The sequence below is a fragment of the Sphaerodactylus townsendi genome, linkage group LG05 (genome assembly GCF_021028975.2).
Source record: "Sphaerodactylus townsendi isolate TG3544 linkage group LG05, MPM_Stown_v2.3, whole genome shotgun sequence".
Classification (NCBI taxonomy): domain Eukaryota; kingdom Metazoa; phylum Chordata; class Lepidosauria; order Squamata; family Sphaerodactylidae; genus Sphaerodactylus; species Sphaerodactylus townsendi.
Window position 1 is genome coordinate 72,715,426 of NC_059429.1, and position 20,158 is coordinate 72,735,583.

A 20,158-nucleotide genomic window follows, 5' to 3' on the forward strand; every position below is an offset into this window, starting at 1 on the left:
TCTTGAATGGCAGGGGGTTGGACTTGATGGCCCTTGTGTTCTCTTCCAACTCTATAATTTTATGATTTAAGGAGACTATGCCTCAGTTTCATGTTTTAGAAGACCACTTTTAATCCAATCAGCCTTCTAATGGGCAGGTTATAGTTGTTATGGAATTTGCATTTTCAGACAAGAAAACAGGCATTTAAAAAAAAACCCTGCACATGATGCTCAGTGTAAGTGTGTATGCAAGTGTAAGAGGCACACTGGATCAAAAGTACTTCTTATCGTATGTATACTAAGTAGGATCTAAACTGAAGGCAACTAGACAGGAAAGAGATTCCAGGGCTCTACTGGACAATACAATGCATTTGATTTGGTGTACAGCAGAGGTGAATATGGGAAATTCTGTAGTACAGGGGTTAAAAACTGTATTTAAATTTATGCTTCAGTGACAGAATGTTTTATCTTCATAACACTCGGGATCACTCAGTGAAACTGACTGACAAGAGATTCACAACCAAGTACTTCATACAGCACAACCAATTTATGGACTCTGCTTCCACTATGGGCAAGACAAGACAACAGTAGACAATATATCTGAACTATATGCCAGTGGTAGGTAAGTACACAAAGGCTATTTTACTGAAATTCAGGATGGCCTTTTCCTAGGTTGCTAAAGTGTATTCATGTTAAGGCAACCTATAATAAAACAACAGACACCATGCACGTTGAACATGAGTAACAATTTACCAAAGGACAAATTACTACACATAACATTTGCACGCAACTTCAAAAAGCAACAGATGTGCTCACTGTGGTAATTCACTGCTTGGCAGTGAACTAGTATTATCTGTTTGAAAGGAAGGCACCTCTGAATATAAGAACTCCCTCCTCCAAATACTATTTCACTTGATATAATTGAAAATGGTATGTAAATACATGACCCTCCTGGAAAAAAATAAGTCTTGCATTAGAATAAATACCCTGTAACAACCCATTAGGTTGAAGCAAAGTAAGGCTGTCCTAAAACATTCAGCGGTAAGTACATGAAAACACGATAGGACTCATTTTACAGGAAAACATTTAAGCATGAAGTGAAGAAAAACAATTCAATTAAGAGATGCACACTGGTTTAAGTAAAAAATAATGAAGTGTATTTCAGAGTAGTATTTGAACATCAACATGCAGGTACAACATGAATAAAAATTATTGCACCTCTATTATGTGGCAATTATTCAAGTTTCTAATACATCCCACATTATCCTTTCCACTAGCCAGGTGCTAGATGGCGCTAGCTTGAGAATGAAACCAAGCCTGAAATATGCGTTCCCAGCCTCCAGAACAGAAAGAACAAAAATACAATGTAAACACACACACATACACACAAACTGTAAAATCTTTTAATTAAAGTACAACATCATCGTTCACATCCAGTAAGATAAAACCAGAGAAAGTCTTCACCTTCCTCTCAAGAAGAAAAAAAGAAGCAGAATTCCAAATCACACCTCAATTCAGTGCTACTGAGGAAGAAAATTTACAGGTCTTACCCTGCTCCTTGGTAAGTATTCTTTTGTACCACAATGAACACCAAAAAGTCTCAGAAATCCTTTCCCAGGAGTGGTTTTTAGAAACCTGAAAATCTAATATTTACACTAAATATTAATTTGGTGGTTTTAGATGCACAATTTAATGGTGTGCAGTACTATTGAGGAATGCATCAATTGGATACCCAAATTTAAAGGATGCATGAGGCAAAAGAAAATGTGAATTCCAAACATCCACTCAAACTAAAAGAAAATAAAGTGGAAAAGGAAAAATGCTTAGCTGGCTACACTTGTCTCATAGCCTACACAATTCTCTGACCATTCTCATTCACAGTGTAAATGAGAATTTTTTGCTAGGTGGATGAGCAATGTATAGATGAGCAGTATATTTATAGAGTGGATTCCATCCAGACTTTAAACATTTATACTATCCCTCATTATGCTAACATCTGTTCCACTACATCCTTTCACACCACCTCCTGCCAGATGTAATGTCTGTCAGTTCTTAAAATCTAAATGTTGCCTTTGGAAAACTCATGATTGTCAGAGCTCTTCAAATATATATAACTTCAAATTCCCAACAATGTCTTCTTCATTGTTCACTCTTCATTTGGAAGAATGTAAAAAAAACCCAATGTTACGAAAGAGGTCTCCAATTGTAAGAATATTGGGTGGGGGTGAGAACAAAGGCTTCCAAACATGACAGAGCTTTCCCACTAAGTATAATGGAAAGCATTTCAAAAAAGTTGTCATTTATGTGGCACCTTTAATATACACATGAGGTGGCCCAATATATTTTATTTGGCTATACTAGAGATACAAACGTGACCCCTTTGTGTGTACTAATGCTTTAAATACATTTGAAGCAATGTTATTTATTCCCAGAACTCAAATTTATATCATATAAAACACGGCCTTTAACATTTAACCCTTTTCAAGTTAACGTGTACTTCTAAGTAGCTCTGGTATCAACCCTTGTTAGGCAAAGCAATTCCTTTCTCTGAAATTAAAAAGTGGACTGATGCCCCAGTTGCCTTTGTCTGAAGGGCAATGCAGCAAAGGCTGGTAAGACACAAATGTGGCTGGACCGAAGGAAGTGTAATGTTTTATTTAACATCCCCATGCTGAAAGTCAGAGTTTCTGCACTGATGGCCGAAAGAAGGACATTAGTGTATTATGTAATAAAATAACACTGGAATATTTTTCAATATTGAAGCTTCAAGCTGCTATTAGAGAATGTCAACTGACCTTAAATTACAGGATTGTAACTTGAAGGCACACCTCATTCCATTTTTTTTCTCTCTCTAACAGACACACATCCAGTAAACAGTGGTTACTGTAAAAAGGACCCCAAATTTAAAAAAAAGTTGGTCCAGAACTGAAGCCAAAGATTTGAGTACAGAGTAAACCTGGAAAAGGGAACTTTATGGAAGAAACTGGGCAATAAACAGACACTTCAAATGAGATTACCATGAATTATGATCGAAAGAACATGTTCCTGTTGAAAAAATATGTAAGTAGAAATGGTGCAGGAAGAGCCTTTATATTGACTGTATAATGAAACTAATCTGTAACTAACTGCAGTGTTTGCCCTGGAGAACTATTATACCATATGATCACTTTCCTATCTATTTAGATAATAAAACTTCTCAAATAATTACTTTCTCTTCTTACATATACAGAGGTATTCCATTAAGCCAGGCTGTAAGTTAAAATTCCAAGGACCTTTGAGTAATTAGATTCAATAAGCAATGGAGTTACAATACTGCAGTTACTTGTTTGCTGTGTATTTATCAGTGCAGTTATAGTGCTAGCTATCTTTAAAAGGGGGGGGGGGGGAAGAACTCCAGAGTGTGCCGTCCATCACTGAACATTCAAAAGCAATCAAAATGTTACTTTAAAATGTAAGCATTTTCAAAAGTAGAAAATGAATTAAACTGCAGAAAAGGATCTGGGTTCATATTCCATTTACAGTGCACCTGTGTAATCTAGGTGCCATTTTACTGAATGCCTACAATACTTGGGTAAGTGACACTAAGATATCAGGACTATTTCACTTATGTGTCCACTTTTTCCTGATGAATCAGTGAAGATTAATGCCCAGTGTAAACCAAACTATAACATTTGCTAGACAGTGATTGTTTTCATAACAACACAGGCACATAAGGCAAGATGGGGTAGAGACTGCAAAAACTCACTTCCTCCAGCAAGGTCTCAGGCTAGGTTAGGATACTACTTGTCACCAAAGGGCCAAACGAGACAAGATACTGGGAGAACAGTAATTGGACCATCTGAGGATTCTTCATCTGTGAGGCCCAACTTCTATGAAGGCTGTGTTAAACCTTTGCCTCACTTCAAATGCCCAGTTGGGGGTTACTACTGGAGAAATGTGCAGGTGAGATGTAGGCCTGCAACAAAGCAAACAGTGCCTCCAAGGAGAAAGTGGAAATGGCCTGGTGGAAAATGGTGAAATCCATACACACCCTCTTCTGAATCAGAAGGCCCATCAGCTCTTTACCAATTAAAAATACTTGGGAGATAACAAAGCATCTTGGCACCTTGTCTGCTTTCACGCTGGCAGTTACAGTAATCGAAGCATCCAGAACGTCTCTTTAGTTTATTGCCTAGTCTGAACAAGGGCGATAAGGCAACAAGCATTAAAATTTTTAGAAAAACAAAGACAGAGCATCACACTTCTTTTAAAATTGCATAAAATAATACAAAAAATGGAAGGGTTTTTGTTTTTCTGGCATTTCAACTGAAGAAAGATTTTTTAATTTATTTTTAAGCATACTGTCCTACTACACAAGAAGCTGTCAACTACAGTATGCAAAAGGAAAAAAAGAGTGATGTAACATAAGGATTCCAGATGACTCAGCCATCAAGGATGTATTTCTTCATCTCTCCCAATATAAAGAAATTACCTAAAATTTTGGAATCAAGGACTAAAATTCAAAATAGGTCAAATATTGCATTTTTCAATTGAGCCTTATTGTTCAAATGTAGTTCTCTGGAGTTTTGAAGGCAATGCAAAACATGCAAGGAGGAAAACTGAATAGGATGCTCCAATCTCATGGCAAAATTAAAAAACAACTTGAGGGAAATCTGTGAACTATTTTGTAATCTTGCTTAAAGACAGCCTGTCGAGAGGCATCAAATGGCAAATGCTGTGTACAAAAATAGAACTGCAAAAATAAAAAAGGCAAGAGTGTGAAAAACATATCTACAAAAAATAAATGTACAGGTTTCCTGTTTTATATTTGTGTTCCATTAATGCTGTCTTTGTTGAAAAATGTGGAGATGCTGCTATGTTTTCTTACTGCTTTCTGACAACAGGCTGTCTCTTGTTTGCAATTGATCTCCAGCCTCTTTGATTTTTTCAGGCAATGGAGTAGTCTCCTTTTCATGGCTCAGGCTATTCTCTGGTCCAAAAGTTATTTCCATGTTCTCTTTAGTAACGCCATGTCGCTGATCTTGAGGTGGAAGTGCTTGCCACCTATCCTCCAAAGGGTCAGGTGCCAAAAAATCTCGAGTTTCTTTCACTCCCAAAGCACACACTGGTTCCCAAGATATTGCTAGGCTTTCTGACTCTATGGAGGAACCACATATTTTACTGAGACCACATGTGCTGAAAGCTTTGGCTGTTTCTGGTCTTGAAGTTTCCTGTAAAGTCTCCTGTATTCCTTGTTTTGATACACACTCTTCTGCATAAAACAGTTCCTCCTGAGAAAAGTCCTCACTTTTCCCCCCTAATACCTGTGAACGAGACATGCTGAAATCCAATATACCTTTCCCCTCCATTTTTAAGTGACCTGACCAAACTGCTTTTCTACTTTCCCCTGAGGCATTAAGTGTGGGAACTGGATCACTTGTGGGACATCTCAGGCTGCAGTTTTTATTGCTTGCTAGATTTGTGTGTTTTGAAACTGCCTCTGCGGAGGACAACTTGGGTTGTTCTTCAGAATTAGGAGACTTTTGTGCAGCAGTCTTGCTAATTTTGGCCAATTCTGGAATACTGATGCTGTCCTTGGTGACTGGGAGTTCCTGCTTCTGAAGTACATCTTTGTAGTCCGTTTGGCTTACTAGTGGAAGAGAGTTTATGCTAGTTGTGCAAGAAGAACAAAGTGCTAACAAAGAATTAGTATCTTCAGACAATATGTAAATGGTTTCTGAGGAACCAGATTCCTCCAAGTTATTTTTCCCAGTTGCCAACCCTGAGCAATCACCTTGACCAAGCTCTTGGAGTCCCACAGAGAGGCACTTCACTGGCTTTGGACAGTCTGCGCTTTTCTGGATCAGCTGAGTTTCCTTTGAATCCTTAGTGTTTTCAAAACTAATACCTTTTAGACAAACAAGTTTGGGGATATTGGATGGAGACCTTGCTGCTGTTGCAGATACTTCAGATGTTTCACAATCATCAGAGTGTTCTATAGGAGAAATTTTTAAATAAACCTCAGACCGCGACTCATCTGAGACAGCGTGCAATGACCTTGAAACATCTTTTGGTTGTTGCTGACTGGTTTCTTCCTGCAAATTTTCAGTTTTTGGTTCTTCAGGAAGAAAGGCATCATCTTCTATACTGTCTTTGCTTTCCAAATTGGAAGAATGCTTCCTTTGAGTCTCAGTAAAAGGATCAGAAATGCTGTGGTCTCTGCTAAAGGATGGCCTGTCCAGTCTTTTCCCATCTTGACTATCTTCTGACCCTTCATCAGTTTCATCTTCAGAAGAATCCACCTCTGTGATGGCCTCCTGCTTCTGTAGAGACTCTCTTCTCTCCACTCTGTCTTGCCGAATGGTCCCCAGTTTCCTGGAAGAAGGTTTTTGCAGTGTCCCTTTTTCTGCAAATCCAACTTTGCCACCTATAGCTTCATTCACAGATTCCTGCCAACTCTGGAGACCTGGGTCTCTTTGGAGAATCTCCTTCTTGAATTCAGAATGGGAAATATCCAAACTGTGTTTGCGTGAAGAAGACAGCATTTTTTCTGAGGACAAAGAACAAGTCAGTTTCTCAGCTGACTGGACTCTCTTCAGCAGAGGGGATCTTGGTGGCTCAGCACTTTTTGGCCTTGAAATCTGCCGAACCAGAGGTGGGGAGGAGTGTAACTTTACAGGGAAACACTGCATGATATTTGAACTGCCAACTGAATGCCCTGGCAAAGGAGAAGGAGATCGTTGAGGTGAAGTGGACTGCGGGGTTGGTGAGGGAGTATGAGCAAGTGGAGAAAGAGGAATGTTTCCTGCAGATTTACGTCTTGGGGATCGATACTGCCGTTGAAGCTTTGGTGCCAGGCCATGCAAGGAGCTAGGTCGGATATGTCCTGAGCTGGCAGGAGAGTTAGGAACACTGGAGCTAGGTGAACTACTTTGAGAAGAATTTCCACCAACTGTAAAAAAGTCAAATAGGAGAGGGGGACATTAAAAGTCAGTCATGTAAAGGCATTAGGAACTGCTGTCATAGGGCAATGAACATACAGTCAATTGCCTATACAGCAACAAACCTGGTGAAATATTCCCAAACTCTACTTTCCAGATGCTGCCTGAAAAGCAGTTCTTTGTAACAGTTAGAATGCCCCCATATAGACCTATGGTGTGCCCTCATCTAAAATACTATCTGTAGTTCTGGCCACCATATCTCAAAATGGACATCGCAGAGCTGGAAAAAGTACAGAAGAAGGCATCCAAGATGATTAAGAGGTGGGAACATCTCTCCTATGAGGAAAGGCTCAACAGTCTGGAACTTCTAAGAGGGCACACGGTAGAGGTTTATAAATTATGCACAGGATAGAGAGAGTGGACAGAGATAACTTTCTCTTCCTTTCCTAGAACACCAGAACTCAAGGGCCGATGGGCAGTAGATTTAAGATGGACAAAGGGAAATACTTCTTTATTCAATAAGTAATTAAAAGATTAAATTTGGCACAGAATGTAATAATGGCAACAGACACGGATAGCTTTAAAAGGAATTCATGGACGATAGGTTGATCTGTGGCTACTAGTCAGGGGTGACTAAAGGGAGGGCCATCAATCAGAGGCATTAAACCTGTGAATACCAATGCCAGGAGGCAACATCAGGGAAGCCTTAACTTTACATGCTGCTGTTGATTCTCTAGAGTAAGGGTCTTCAAACTATGGCCCTCCAGATGTTCATAGACTACAATTCCCATGAGCCCTAGCACTTGGCCATGCTGGCAGGGGCTGATGGGAATTGTAGTCCATGAACATCTGGAGGGCCATAGTTTGAAGACCCCTGCTCTAGAGTAACTAGTGTGAGGCAGAATGCTGGACTAGATGGACAACTGATAAGGGCTCTTCTTATGTTCTTATGAATCTTCCATACTCAAACTCTTTCAGCACCCGAATAAGGTCACAACTCGCTTTTGGAAACCTGAACAGTTCATAAAGACTTTCTCCTACACCCTCCAGATGGAGAAGACACTGCATTGCCGATAACAATGGTTAAATGTCGGTCTCCCCCCACAATTCCACATTTCCCCTTTTACCTGAATGCAAAGACTCGGGAGTAGATCGGTAACTCTGTGTTGGTGAATGTGGGGAGAGATTGTGAGTAGGTGACCCTGGAACACTTTCCCCAGAGGACAGAGAACGGTTCAGCGAAGACAAACTCCTGCTGGTATGCAGTAGAGAGGCCTGCTTAGTAATCTTCCTAAATAGAGAGCTCTTCTTCTTACTAGGAAAGTGAAGGTGGGTAAGTGAAGTGTTAGAATTTGTACAAACTTTATACAAATTGCATCTTACTGGTTCAATATAATTAGAGACACAACAAAAACAGCAGTTTATTTCCAGATGTTAGCTTAGCACATTTCATTTTTCACAGTTAAGTAACTCTCACCTATCCTGGCCATCTTTTGTTTTGCTTTTCTTGTTCCTTCGAGCCATCTTGGATTTATAACTGGACTTCCGAGCAGGGCCTACTTTGATTGATGTGTTCTCAAATGGCGTAGTTGATATGGATACTTTACTGCCACTCTGCCAGTCAGAAGGGAAAAAAGTACTCTTTAATACTGCATTCATTTTATCCTTCATGAGTATTTTGGTAACACTGCGTGCTAGATGGGCATTGTTCCTGCCTGTTCTCTTAAATTTCTTTGAATAGTTATATTTTGCCCATAATTAAACATGTGAGATTCTCAGAAGGCAGTCAAATGAATCACAATATATCTCTACCACACCCCTCCCTCCCTTCCCCACCCAGGGTAGCTGGGCCATGACCAGATGATGCCCCCCTCCCTAGGATGTGCATCTCAATTTCAGTACTACTATGTGATTGTATCTCTGGTATTTTCCCTCTCTAAACAGACAGCATCAAAGTATAATAAGATGAGCAGAAGAATATTGATAGCACTTTCCTTGGTGATTTACGGGGCAATTTGGTGGTAGGGAGGACTGCTTAGGAGGTGGTGCCAGAATAAATATTACTTGTGCCAGTCTAAGGGGAATTTATGCCAGAGCAGAAGCACTGATAGCCACATGGCAGTCACATCTGCAGCACTCCTCTTGGACAGGAGCTTGCACTAGCACCAAAGGGGGCATTTCCAGGAGTAGGAGCAGGTTTTTTCAGCTTCTTAAGCCTTTTCATTCCAGGAACATTCCCATTTGCTGGCATGGACTTAACACTGGCAAAATCAATACTGCATAGGACAGTTTCACAGGGGGAAGGAGCAGCATTGCTGTTGGCTTGCTGGCCACAGCTCAACAAGTCTCTTAGGAGGCAGCGCAACTGTGCCATGATAGTGCCATCCACAGCGGTGGCACAACTACCCCTCTCTCAGGATTGCATTGCCAGTCAGGCAATTGTTTCAAATTATGCCCCCTATTGCATTTTAGCATTTGTAAGATACTTCTTACAATCCAAAATAAAAGGCATGTGTAATGTCTGGGGCAAGCATAATGGATTAGAGAGGGACAGTGGGTCCCCTGTTCTCTTCCCCCACTCTTTTTAAAGCCTTTGTTACAACTGAAAACTGAATAAAGCTAAGGGTGAAACTGACAAGGCCTTCTGTAGATTTACTTTAACACTATAGCTCAAGCTCCGGTACACATTCCCTCTTTGCAGGTGAACTCTGGCATTCTAACTCTAGAAATCTGACATTGTTACTATTCCTTTGATACTTGTGCAATTCCAGCAAAGATTCCAAATTGCCATGCAAGGCAGAGTAAGAGCATTCCCATCAACAAGATATTATTGCTGTGCTGCCACTTGAACAGAAACATATGGAGCGCTCATGCCAATTGAACAAAAGTTGCACATTTGCTGTGCTGGAAATTATTCAAGTGGAAAGATCCTAAAACCAGTCAGGCCAAAACTTGTTCAAAATGACCACTTGATATCATTGCCAATAGGATAAACATTGGAATAACATTTCAGGGTGCATTTTCTTTCAGGTGATATAACAGAGAATGACTAAAACATGAATAGTTTGGGCTGATATGCTTTTTAAAAGTAAAATATCAAGTATAAGCTGAAACATTTCAGAAAAAATCTAATTGCCAAATAAGTGTGTGTGGATTTCTGTAAAGCAAAACCTTAAAAGTCTCCTTGTATTTATTTGAAATACCCCAAAATTGCTTTTTACACAGCATTTGGATTTATGCATACTGCACCAGTCATGCTGCATCTGTGTAAGGGCAATCCTCACCTTCAGGACCAACTCCACCACTTCAGTATGCACCAACCCATGGACAGGTTCTCCATTCACATGGGTTATCAAGTCTCCTTCTCTGAGACCTGCCTCACTTGCAGGGCCACCTTCTTCTACATGCTGCCAATGATAGAAAACAAGGGAGAAACATTGATTTCAAAAACAGTTTTACGCTGTCCTTAGCCATTAATTCTCCCCACAAAACACATAATGTAGACAATCACACAACTACTATACATTGTGGAACACACATGGAAGTCATTGAAATGCTTACTATTTTCCTGTCACTTCTGAGGTTATCAAGGAGCTACATTACATTCAGCCAGACCCCAAGTTCCTCAATCTAGCAGCAGTTCACTAAAATCTCACATAATGAAGACCTAAGATCCTTTCCCAGAATTTCTGTAAGGGGCACTGAATTTGTGGCTTCTTATCTGAAAAGAATATGACTCTAGCATTGATCTATGTTATCAATAAACAATTCTTCCCCACTATAAATAATTATGAACCTCTGAGAAAGAAAAGGTAAATAGTGGCAACAATGAAAGCAAACAACCCCAGAAATAACCTCATTTATTTTTGTCACATATTCTGAACTGCTATGTAGGAAAATTTTGTACATTGTCCTTGACTAATGGAATAAAGAAATAGATTAACAGAAGCAACATTCAACAGAAAATCCCACTCCATGTTAATACTGTATCACAATGATCACCTTCAAATAATAACCTTCACTACCTTCCTTTTCCCCTGCGCATATCACGCAATTAAAAATGGCAAAAAATGTGAGTTGGTGTAGAGAGACTGACTATACTAAACCTACACTATTTAAAAAAAGAAAGTAAGCACACACACAAAGACTGACTGAGAATATTGGTGAAGCGGAAAACAGCATAAGCCCCTAGAACAACTCATAGCTGAACTGAATTCCAAATTCCTAATCAATTTAGTAGGAAGGCAGTGATGCTTTAAAACATGGAATCAATTCCAAGCAGATACATGAAGAATCCTGAGGAAGGGAGATGACATGTGTAGACTATCGCTATCAATGTATCTCAGAACAGCCATGATAAGGAGCAGACGCACCCTCCCATTTGTGCAGAAAGGAGTGGTCATGCTGGAGAGGAGTCTAGGAAATACTGGAAGTCTTTTAAAAAAACAACAGAGGGCAGACTTTCTAGACTCAGTTCATTCCAAGGCATATTATGGCTGACAAAAAACCACTAACATTCAACAGAAACATACCCAGACCATATGATGCACTGTGTAGATATCACTGTTTCCCATGTAGACTCTGATGGCACGAAGTGTGAAGCCATATTTCTTCCCAGCTCGGTGGATGATAATTGGTGGTTTCGGATTTATTACTGCAGGAGAAAAGTCCCGACTAGGAGAGGAGTCCCTTGAAGATGGGTTGGAGGAGAGGGAATGAGGTGACATTGGACTAGCCAATGGGGAACATGTATGATGCTCTACATGAAAATACAAAGGATTAAAAATTAGAAAGGAAATAAAATTTGAATTAAACTAAAAGAGAATTAAATATATTGATCGTGAGACACTTGTGACACCTGCTTTCTTGAGAAATGCATGTAGTGACTTAAGATAAGAATTAAAAAAATTAAGTTGAGCACTTCATCACAGTTGCTACTCAGAACTTAGCAAGCTCACTTCTCCCTTTATGAAGACAATTCTGTAGCTCCCTGTGAATGTGTGCTTGAGTATACTGTGATACCTCCAAGTTTAAAATATGAAGTGTTTTATCTAGAAGTCACTTTGAAAGTGTTTTTAAACTGTTAAATAAAAAATGATCCAGGAATTAATCAAGATTAGACAATCATGAATAACCCAATGTGCACTGACAAAGTAAAGCAAATTTTAAAAATAAAGGCCAGTGACAGAAAACATTTAATTTTTGCTATGTATTTAGACCAGGAAAAACAGGGGGAAAGGAGGAGTGTGTGTTCTAGGGATTGCTGATGGCTAAGTTTTCCTACTGTCCTGTACTACTAAATCTGTATCCCAGAAGCTGGGGAAAGTGTTGCTGGCTGAACAAAGAGAGATTTCTGAATTCAAAGGTTATGAGAAACCACTGTTAGGACAATTCTATTTGACTCATTATGGTGAATGATATACAAACTCTGCTTTGGAATCCTACCTTAGCACCCACCAAACTACATTGCTGGGCTACTGGTATCAAAGTGTCACAGAATTTAATCACAACATAGTTGCTTATGCTGTCAGAATATACTTTAGAAATGTTCTATTCCAGTTTCCAATCCTTACCCTGTTTATAAAAGTACTGAATTTCAATATTCATAATTACTTTAGTGCTAAAAGCTGTAATATGTAATATTAAGACAGAAATTGAACTAAAGTTCTTAATTTTAACACAATACAATTGATAGGTGAAAATGGATGACATACAAACCAAATGTTATCAATGCAAAATCCTGCATTTATTTAACAATTTTTGAAAGCATTCCCCCCCGCCCCAAAAAAAAGTCTTATATAACCTGGGAATCATACAGAACAAAGTTTCTGAATGATAAATATTACATTAGAAACACCCCTTAATCATATGCTTTTAAAAAGTTGATTTACTTCACTTATACCTTCTTCCATAATGGAGACCTAACGAGGCTAACTCTCTTCTATTTTATTCTCACAACAACCCTGTGAAGTAGGTTAGACTGACAGTGTCTGGTCAAAGGTCATTCAGCAAGCTTCCATGGAAGAGTGGACACTCAAACCTGGATCTCCTGGGTTTTTTATTCATAAATGGTCTGGTGGAAGGAGTCAAGTTATAAATGCCAGAAAATTATTTGGGATGGTGACATTTCAAAAGCTACAGAAAAATATCTCCAAATTAGATGTCTGTGCAACAGAATTTTTTACAAGATCTAAGTGTCAAATGATGTGCACTGGGTAAATACTATTTATGTACTGATAACTCTAACTTAGCTGACACCAGCCAGGAAGGAGATCTTGGAGTCACAGTGGAAAGCTCAGGATGTTGTACAGCTGGTGGTAGCAGGCTATTAGCCCAATGTGACAAATGCACCTAACTTTGTTAAAACCATCAGTCAATCATTTGCCGTACAGAACCATGCTCATCTCCCACTGTGATACATTGGGACAGCATCTGTTTGGCACGCAGAAGGCCCCAGTTCAATCCCCAGTATCTCCAGTTTAAAAATCAGGTAGCAGGTGATATGAAAGATGTCTTACTGAGACCCTGGAAAAGCTGTTTTTAGTTTGTACCAACCTTAGACAGCACCAACCTTCATAAACCAATGGACTGATTCAGTATGGAGCTGCCTCATGTGTTCCCAGGACTACAATTTTTTTTTCTGCCTGGCCTAGGAGGGGTTTTGGCCAACAGCATTAATCCACGAGGGCCCCCAAGGGATCTGAGACCTCCCTGGCCCACCCACCTTCTAGAAATTCAACCTACCTCTGCAACCCATTTAGGGACATAAATAGACAATTCAGTCAATTACCACTAGAGTAAAAAAATATTTAGGAAGCATAGGGCAGAGTTTCTTAGAAACAATCAGAAGAAATTACAGGTGAACAAAACAGTTTTGTCTAGAGTGATATGGTGAAGAAAGGCAAATAACACTTCTCTTTTGTGGATCAGTGCCTCAAAAGCGCTGCTTAGTTTAGCATGCCTACTTACTACCATATTTATAATGCCATTACATCTACATACCATATTTTGTAACACAGGGAGCTAAGTCATGGCAGTGCAACAGCAAGTCTGTTGTGTTTTTCTCAGACCTGCAGTTTTAGCATATGCTGTTTCATAATGTTAGCCCTTACAACCAAGTTCACAGCACGACAAACTGTAATTTAAAGGATCATACTGAAGCCATCACTTATGGTAGCTGTATAAAACATCATTATTTAAATTGCAGTCATCACAACATCCCCCCAACCACAGACAATTCTCTTTGACTAGAACAATGTGGCTGTTGGCATGGCCGTAAAAATATAAAGTGCTTAGAAGTCACTCCAGTGATTTTGATGTTGCTGCTGGTTCTTACCTGAAGGAATCAGGAGGGAGAGGGCTGTGGCTGAGGCTGACTTAATCACTTTATTGACAGGCCGTGAGGTACGTTTTTCCCCTGACTCCCCAGAGAGTAGCCTGTGGCGAGCTCGCCGCACTGCCAAATCACTTGTGGCTTTGGGAGTAGTAAACTCTGGGCCCTCGTTGCTATTTCTGCGAGTGTGTTGATCATAGAAGTCTGCAGTGCTCCCAGCTACAGTTTCAATTAAAATTGATTAGAACCATAGGGAATTTCTAACAGCCTTCTCCCCTGCAGGCACATATATGAAATCAAAGTCATGTTTATACACAGTCCAACAGTGAACTTTCCTTAGAAGTAAACCCAGGGCCCTGAAGCCTTATTTACAGATGCATTTACCTAGGGGTGTTATAATCTCAACAACATTTTGACTTTTGCTTTGAAAACTTTTGCTAAGAAAACACATCATTTAAATGAAGAAAATTCTACTTTTGCTATGAAAACACATAATTTAGAAGAAGAAGAAGAGTTTGGATTTATATCCCCCCTTTCTCTCTTGCAGGAGACCCAAAGGGGCTTACAATCTCCTTGCCCTTCCCCCCTCACAACAAACACCCTGTGAGGTAGGTGGGGCTGAGAGAGCTCCGAGAAGCTGTGACTAGCCCAAGGTCACCCAGCTGGTGTGTGTGGGAGTGCACAGGCGAATCTGAATTCCCCAGATAAGTCTCCACAGCTCAGGCGGCAGAGCTGGGAATCAAACCTGGTTCCTCCAGATTAGATACACGAGCTCTTAACCTCCTACGCCACTGCTGCTCCTAGATGAATTTAGATGAAGAAAATAAAAAAGAAATCTGAAAAAACACTTGCAATATTGAAAGTTCTATTAATTTGAGGAGATAAGTTTAAGATAAGATATAAACAACATGAAGTGTGAGTAAATGACTTTAATTTTGTTATCAGCAAGAACTGCTGGTTCAAAGACTACAAAATGTAACTTCTGGACAAGACCCTTTGCAATACAGAATGACACTATGAGGCAAACTTTTACTACTTTTAACATGACACAAGAGAAAACAAAACAGGTTTTTATGGTTGCAACAAGTGCCTAACAACTGCTCTCCAAGAGCTGATTGGGATGATCTTCTCCTTCTCATGGTGGGAGGTCTTGCCCTGAACTCTATTCATCAGTCCCACGACTGAAACAGCTGGGCACCCACTGTGTAAAACTCAACATGGGCTGGCTAAAGCCATATAGTCAGTCCTAAGCTGCATCAATTGCATTTTTCAGGCATGTGCTAATCTGGCCCACTTTTGAATGGGTTTGGTTTGAGGTCTCCATCTTGGAACTAAAAGCAATGTTTCAGTGTATGAATTTTCCTTCTAAACCTGAGATTCCCCAGCTTAAATTCAGAATCCTACACGCAGCTGATGATTTTAACACTGTATGGAGAACAGCATATTATTTTGTTTTACTAATGCACCAACAATCAGTAAACATCTTCAATTTGTTGTTAACACAAATGCTAATAGTGAAAATGTGCCTTGTTAAGCAAGTTAAGTAAAACAAGTTAATGTGCCTTAAGTGCTGCAAGTGCTAACCAGAACCATACTCTCCACAGATGGACACTCAAAATGTTAAAAAGTCCACGATTACTAATGTTCTGTTCTACGGGGATATCTTTCCTTGGACCAAACACTGTCATTTTAAAAATGCAATGTTGTGTGAAAAAGCAGGAAAGCTCCAAGGCCAAGAAGATACCTTCAACTGTGAAAAACAAGGGTACCTGCTATGGAAATGTGCCAAACTGATGCTACAATGGTCATGCTGAAACTGGTGTGACACCCCCTCCCCCCAATGAAACTGGGTGTTAACACAGACAAAAAGTATACAAAAACTATGTCCATTACTCTAGCAGATAGGGTGCACCTCTGAACAGACGGAAGGTATAAAGCCGTAGTGGCAAACCTTTGGCACTCCAGATGTTATGGAGTACAATTGGCCATGCTGGCAGGGGCTGATGGGAATTTTAGTCCATAACATCTGGAGTGTCAAAGGTTCACCACCACTGGAAGGGTTTAGAAGGGAGGCTGGCCAGTACAGACAGACCCTATCTGCTCTCAGACACATAGAGCCATCATCCTGTCTTCTAGGTATCCTGCTATGCCAGTCAGAACTGGGATTTGCCTTCAAGTCTTGACTTTTGCTTTTCATGTTCCTGTCGCCTGGGTCTGTTGAGACCTCAAAGAGATTTTGGTCCTGGAAGGGACCATCCAGCATTTCCAACCCTAACTTTTGAAGGATTCATCTGTTTTTGTTGTTGGGTTTTCGTTTTTGTTGGAGCCACTGTGAGTTCACAAGCCTGTGAATCTTTTGAGTGCCCTGGTGTTCTGATAGGAAATTATTGGACTGCTTTTGCTTTTCAATAATTAGGGAACTACACAATCACTAGCAATGAACTGAAGGGTATTTGGGCCGTAGGTTAGCTGAAATATAGAATGGCTTTAACTATTATATATTACAAATTTGCTCTTTCCCCCTCTCTTTTCATCTGCTTTTTTGTTTTTGTATTTTATGTTGTTTGTTGCAGTTCTGTATATCTTTTTGGTGTTTTTGTATCCCTGTCTTTTACTATTTACTATCATGCTTTGTCTTTATATTCCTACCAGCAATAACCAATATCCATCAGGAGCACTAAACCATAAATGATAGGTTTTCTAAAAAATGTCAACTGGATGAAGTCATACGCTTGAGCTAAATTTTATGAAAATATGCCCTATTTAATTATTATATCTGTGAAGTGCGTGAGTTTCCAACCGGACAGGCAAATGATCTGTCCAGAACCTCTGAATCAAAAGAAGAGGGGGAACAGGAATATATGGAGGGCAGAACAGGAAGACGGATTCCAGCTTCCCCACTACACAAAGGGAGACAGGGAAGAAATGGTCCAATGAGATTTAACATAGTGACAAATCTTAATTACACTAAGCTATCTGAATAGGCACAGACATCTCTCTCTCCAGAAACCTGTACCTGTTAGTGTTGAACTGCTCACATTGCTGACAGTAGAAGAAGGTGTCTTAAGTCCACCATCATCATCCAGTTGGAGTTCTTGCTCTATAGGCTGTTCTGAAATTGGCAGAGGAAGCCCTTCTTGTGGCTGTACTATAGGCAATTGTATCCCATCAAATTGTTTTTTTTTTCCCTCTTCCTCAGCTGAAATGGCAAAGCGGGGCATGTCGAGAAGCACAGAACAACGCCGACGGACAGTCAGTGGTGGGCTGGAGTCACTCTCGGTATGAGAGGATTCAGATACTGAGAGGTGTTTACGTAATCTGAAGGGAAAGAATGCAATGTATTGTTTTCAGTTTATTCCACAATAAAGTCAGTGAAATGCACACAATTAAGAGATACACAAACACCATAAGACTAAAGAAGGTGAATGGAAAATAGGATTTGAAATTTAAAGGCAAGAACATTTGCAGCCTTCAGACAAAGAGAATCCATATATCTCTTTCTCAAGTTTGGGCAGAACTGCAGACACCGAAATTTACGGATTGCGCCCATTGAGAAAAAAGAGTTTTCCCCAAACTTGAGGACTCCCCAGATTTGCAGAAAAATCTAAAAACTGTAAAAAAAATTACATTGGGCGCTCTAACTCCACCCTCCCACACATACAAGAACGTAGCCTCTGCATGACCAGACAACACAGTAACCTCTGCTGGAGTCTCAGTAGAAGCAGGGACAGTAGTAGAAGGTGGTGCGTGCGCACGTGCGCGCGTGTGCACGCATGCGCGTGTGCGCATTGGGCTCACTAATATCAGTTGTGACATCAGAGGAGCTTCAGGAGCTATAACAGCCCAGCAGCAGAGGCTTAGAGCCATGCTGGACTTACTGGGATTGATGTGGGGTTTGAAGGAGGGCAGAAGCCATGTCAGGTTGGCTAGTAGAAGCTTTGAGGGTGGAGGGGCTTCAGGAGCTGCAAAAGGTCTTGCAGTGGATGTCTGGAGTCATGTTGGGCTTGCTGTCCTTGATCTCAGTGAGCAGGGCTTCAAGGGCAGGGGGGGGGTAGGTAGTTGTGCCAGACTCACTGGCAGAAGCTTCAAGGGTGGATGGGCCCCGGGGTGCAAACTTGGGGTTACACTGGGTTAGCCATATTGATGTCAATGCTAGGTGGGAGGGTGAAATATGGCAGCCCAGAAGCAGAGGGTGGGAGCTCAACGAGGCTTGTGGCAGTGGCTGAAACAGTATGGGGGGGGGAGAGTTACAATACTTGAGGAGGAAAATCCCTTTCCTCTCTTAACTGACACTGACCAGGTGAGGAATAAAGTTAAGAAGTGGAAGGGATATCCCCATAAATATCATGGGGCCCCACCAGTTTATTTAAAAAACTGACAGGCAATAAACAAGAGCCATGGCTCAGTAATACAACACATGCTCTGCATACAGAAGATCCTAGGTCCAATTCTTAATCAGGTAACTACTGGAAGAAGCCTCCCTTTGCCTAAGATACTGAAGGGCTGCTAGTAGTCAGAATAGACAATAGAGAACTACATGGACCAATATGAAGGCAGCTTTATAAATCCAAATATTTCAATCAATACAGAACTACACTTGGCTGGTATGAAAGGACTGAACAGCCACTCTTATAACAATTCTTCTCTCTCTCTCAGCTCAGTCTTCCAATTTCATAATGGTGATACAAATAATTTTCCTAAACTCTTGACCTCATGTAACCCAGACTCCCATATCATAGATGCAGCATATTTTGTACGAATTAATGTATTTAAAAGTTCTTCTGATGACCCACTGTACTTCTCTACCCAGCAGTTTCTTTAGCAAGGATATTGAGCTCACATTTCAGGTGACCCGATCACCCAACTACGGTCTCGACTCTTCAGGCCCGCAAGACCATCCAGTCTGTCATCTTTCTCCTCACTCAAGCTGCGCTTGGTGGGAGGTGGTGTTTTCCTCTCTTCATGTATGGAAAGACGTTCCATGCTGCTATACACCTATAGGTATAATCCAACTTTGTATCAGCATACAGAAGATTATTTTGCTAGCTTCTTTAAATCACCAAAGTATTGCTTCAGAATGTTTAAATAGAACAACTAAAGCAGGCAATATTCTTTGATTAGCTATTGAAGGCAATTATAGAACATGGTACCGACAACTTCTCCAGGTCGTGCTGAGAACTGCGTGCACAGAAGTCAATTCATCTGTTCACTGGACAAATGTTTACTGCATTCAAAATGTCATGCTGATGATACTGTAACAGCCTTTTTAGCAGTATATGAGCAACAGATTTTGGAAAACAATGATTCACCTGCTCAATGATAGGAGCAGGTCAGTTTTTGTAATATTGTCAACCACTAAGGATATTTGTTTCTAAAACCACTATAGCACAAGCTCAATCCAGAAACATTTTATAAAGAGAAATTCTACTCCCTCCTGACTAATTTGCTTAGTCAATCATGCTTCAACAGCTGTTTTACAGTGACATTTCAAATAATTCAACAGTTAACAGGAAGAAAAAAGGAAAAGGAATCCATGTTTATGAAACTAAACTAGACTGGGAATCTAATTTGCATAAGTGATGAAAACAACATTATTAAAAATTCACATCAACAGGATTGTTATTAATAAATTATTTGGCTGAATTGTCAGACAAGGTTTTCAAAATAATGAGCCTTTCATGCAACCTACTTTATACAAATGCTGCTATTTTCCAGAGCTCAAAATATAGACACTTATCTGCATTAATGCCTGCATTAGTTCAATTTAGCACAATACCAAAAATAGAACAAGTAGTTGATTAAATCTGTACTTTAGAATGCCCCGACAGAGTTTATTTTGGATGGACACTCCATTCCCGAGTGCACATTCCTACAATGTTCTTTGTTTGTTTGTTTGTTTCACTTTGCTTATATTTCAGCAAATATC

General features: G+C 40.1%; 1 protein-coding gene across 8 annotated transcripts in view; it reads right to left on the reverse strand.

Annotated features, from left to right (window-relative positions):
- Positions 1-710: 710 nt before the first annotated feature.
- Positions 711-20,158, reverse strand: part of MAST2 (microtubule associated serine/threonine kinase 2) — a 210,181-nt gene continuing 190,733 nt past the window's right edge. For all 8 annotated transcript variants that reach the window (XM_048498669.1, XM_048498672.1, XM_048498671.1 and 5 more), the window contains 8 exons: positions 19,073-19,227; positions 17,249-17,550; positions 14,236-14,451; positions 11,432-11,658; positions 10,184-10,306; positions 8,377-8,513; positions 8,027-8,214; positions 711-6,910 (listed from right to left, as the gene is read on the reverse strand). In XM_048498669.1, the coding sequence (XP_048354626.1) occupies positions 4,833-6,910; positions 8,027-8,214; positions 8,377-8,513; positions 10,184-10,306; positions 11,432-11,658; positions 14,236-14,451; positions 17,249-17,550; positions 19,073-19,227 (3,426 nt within the window). In that variant the 3' untranslated portion in view covers positions 711-4,832. The remainder of the gene's footprint in view (positions 6,911-8,026; positions 8,215-8,376; positions 8,514-10,183; positions 10,307-11,431; positions 11,659-14,235; positions 14,452-17,248; positions 17,551-19,072; positions 19,228-20,158) is intronic.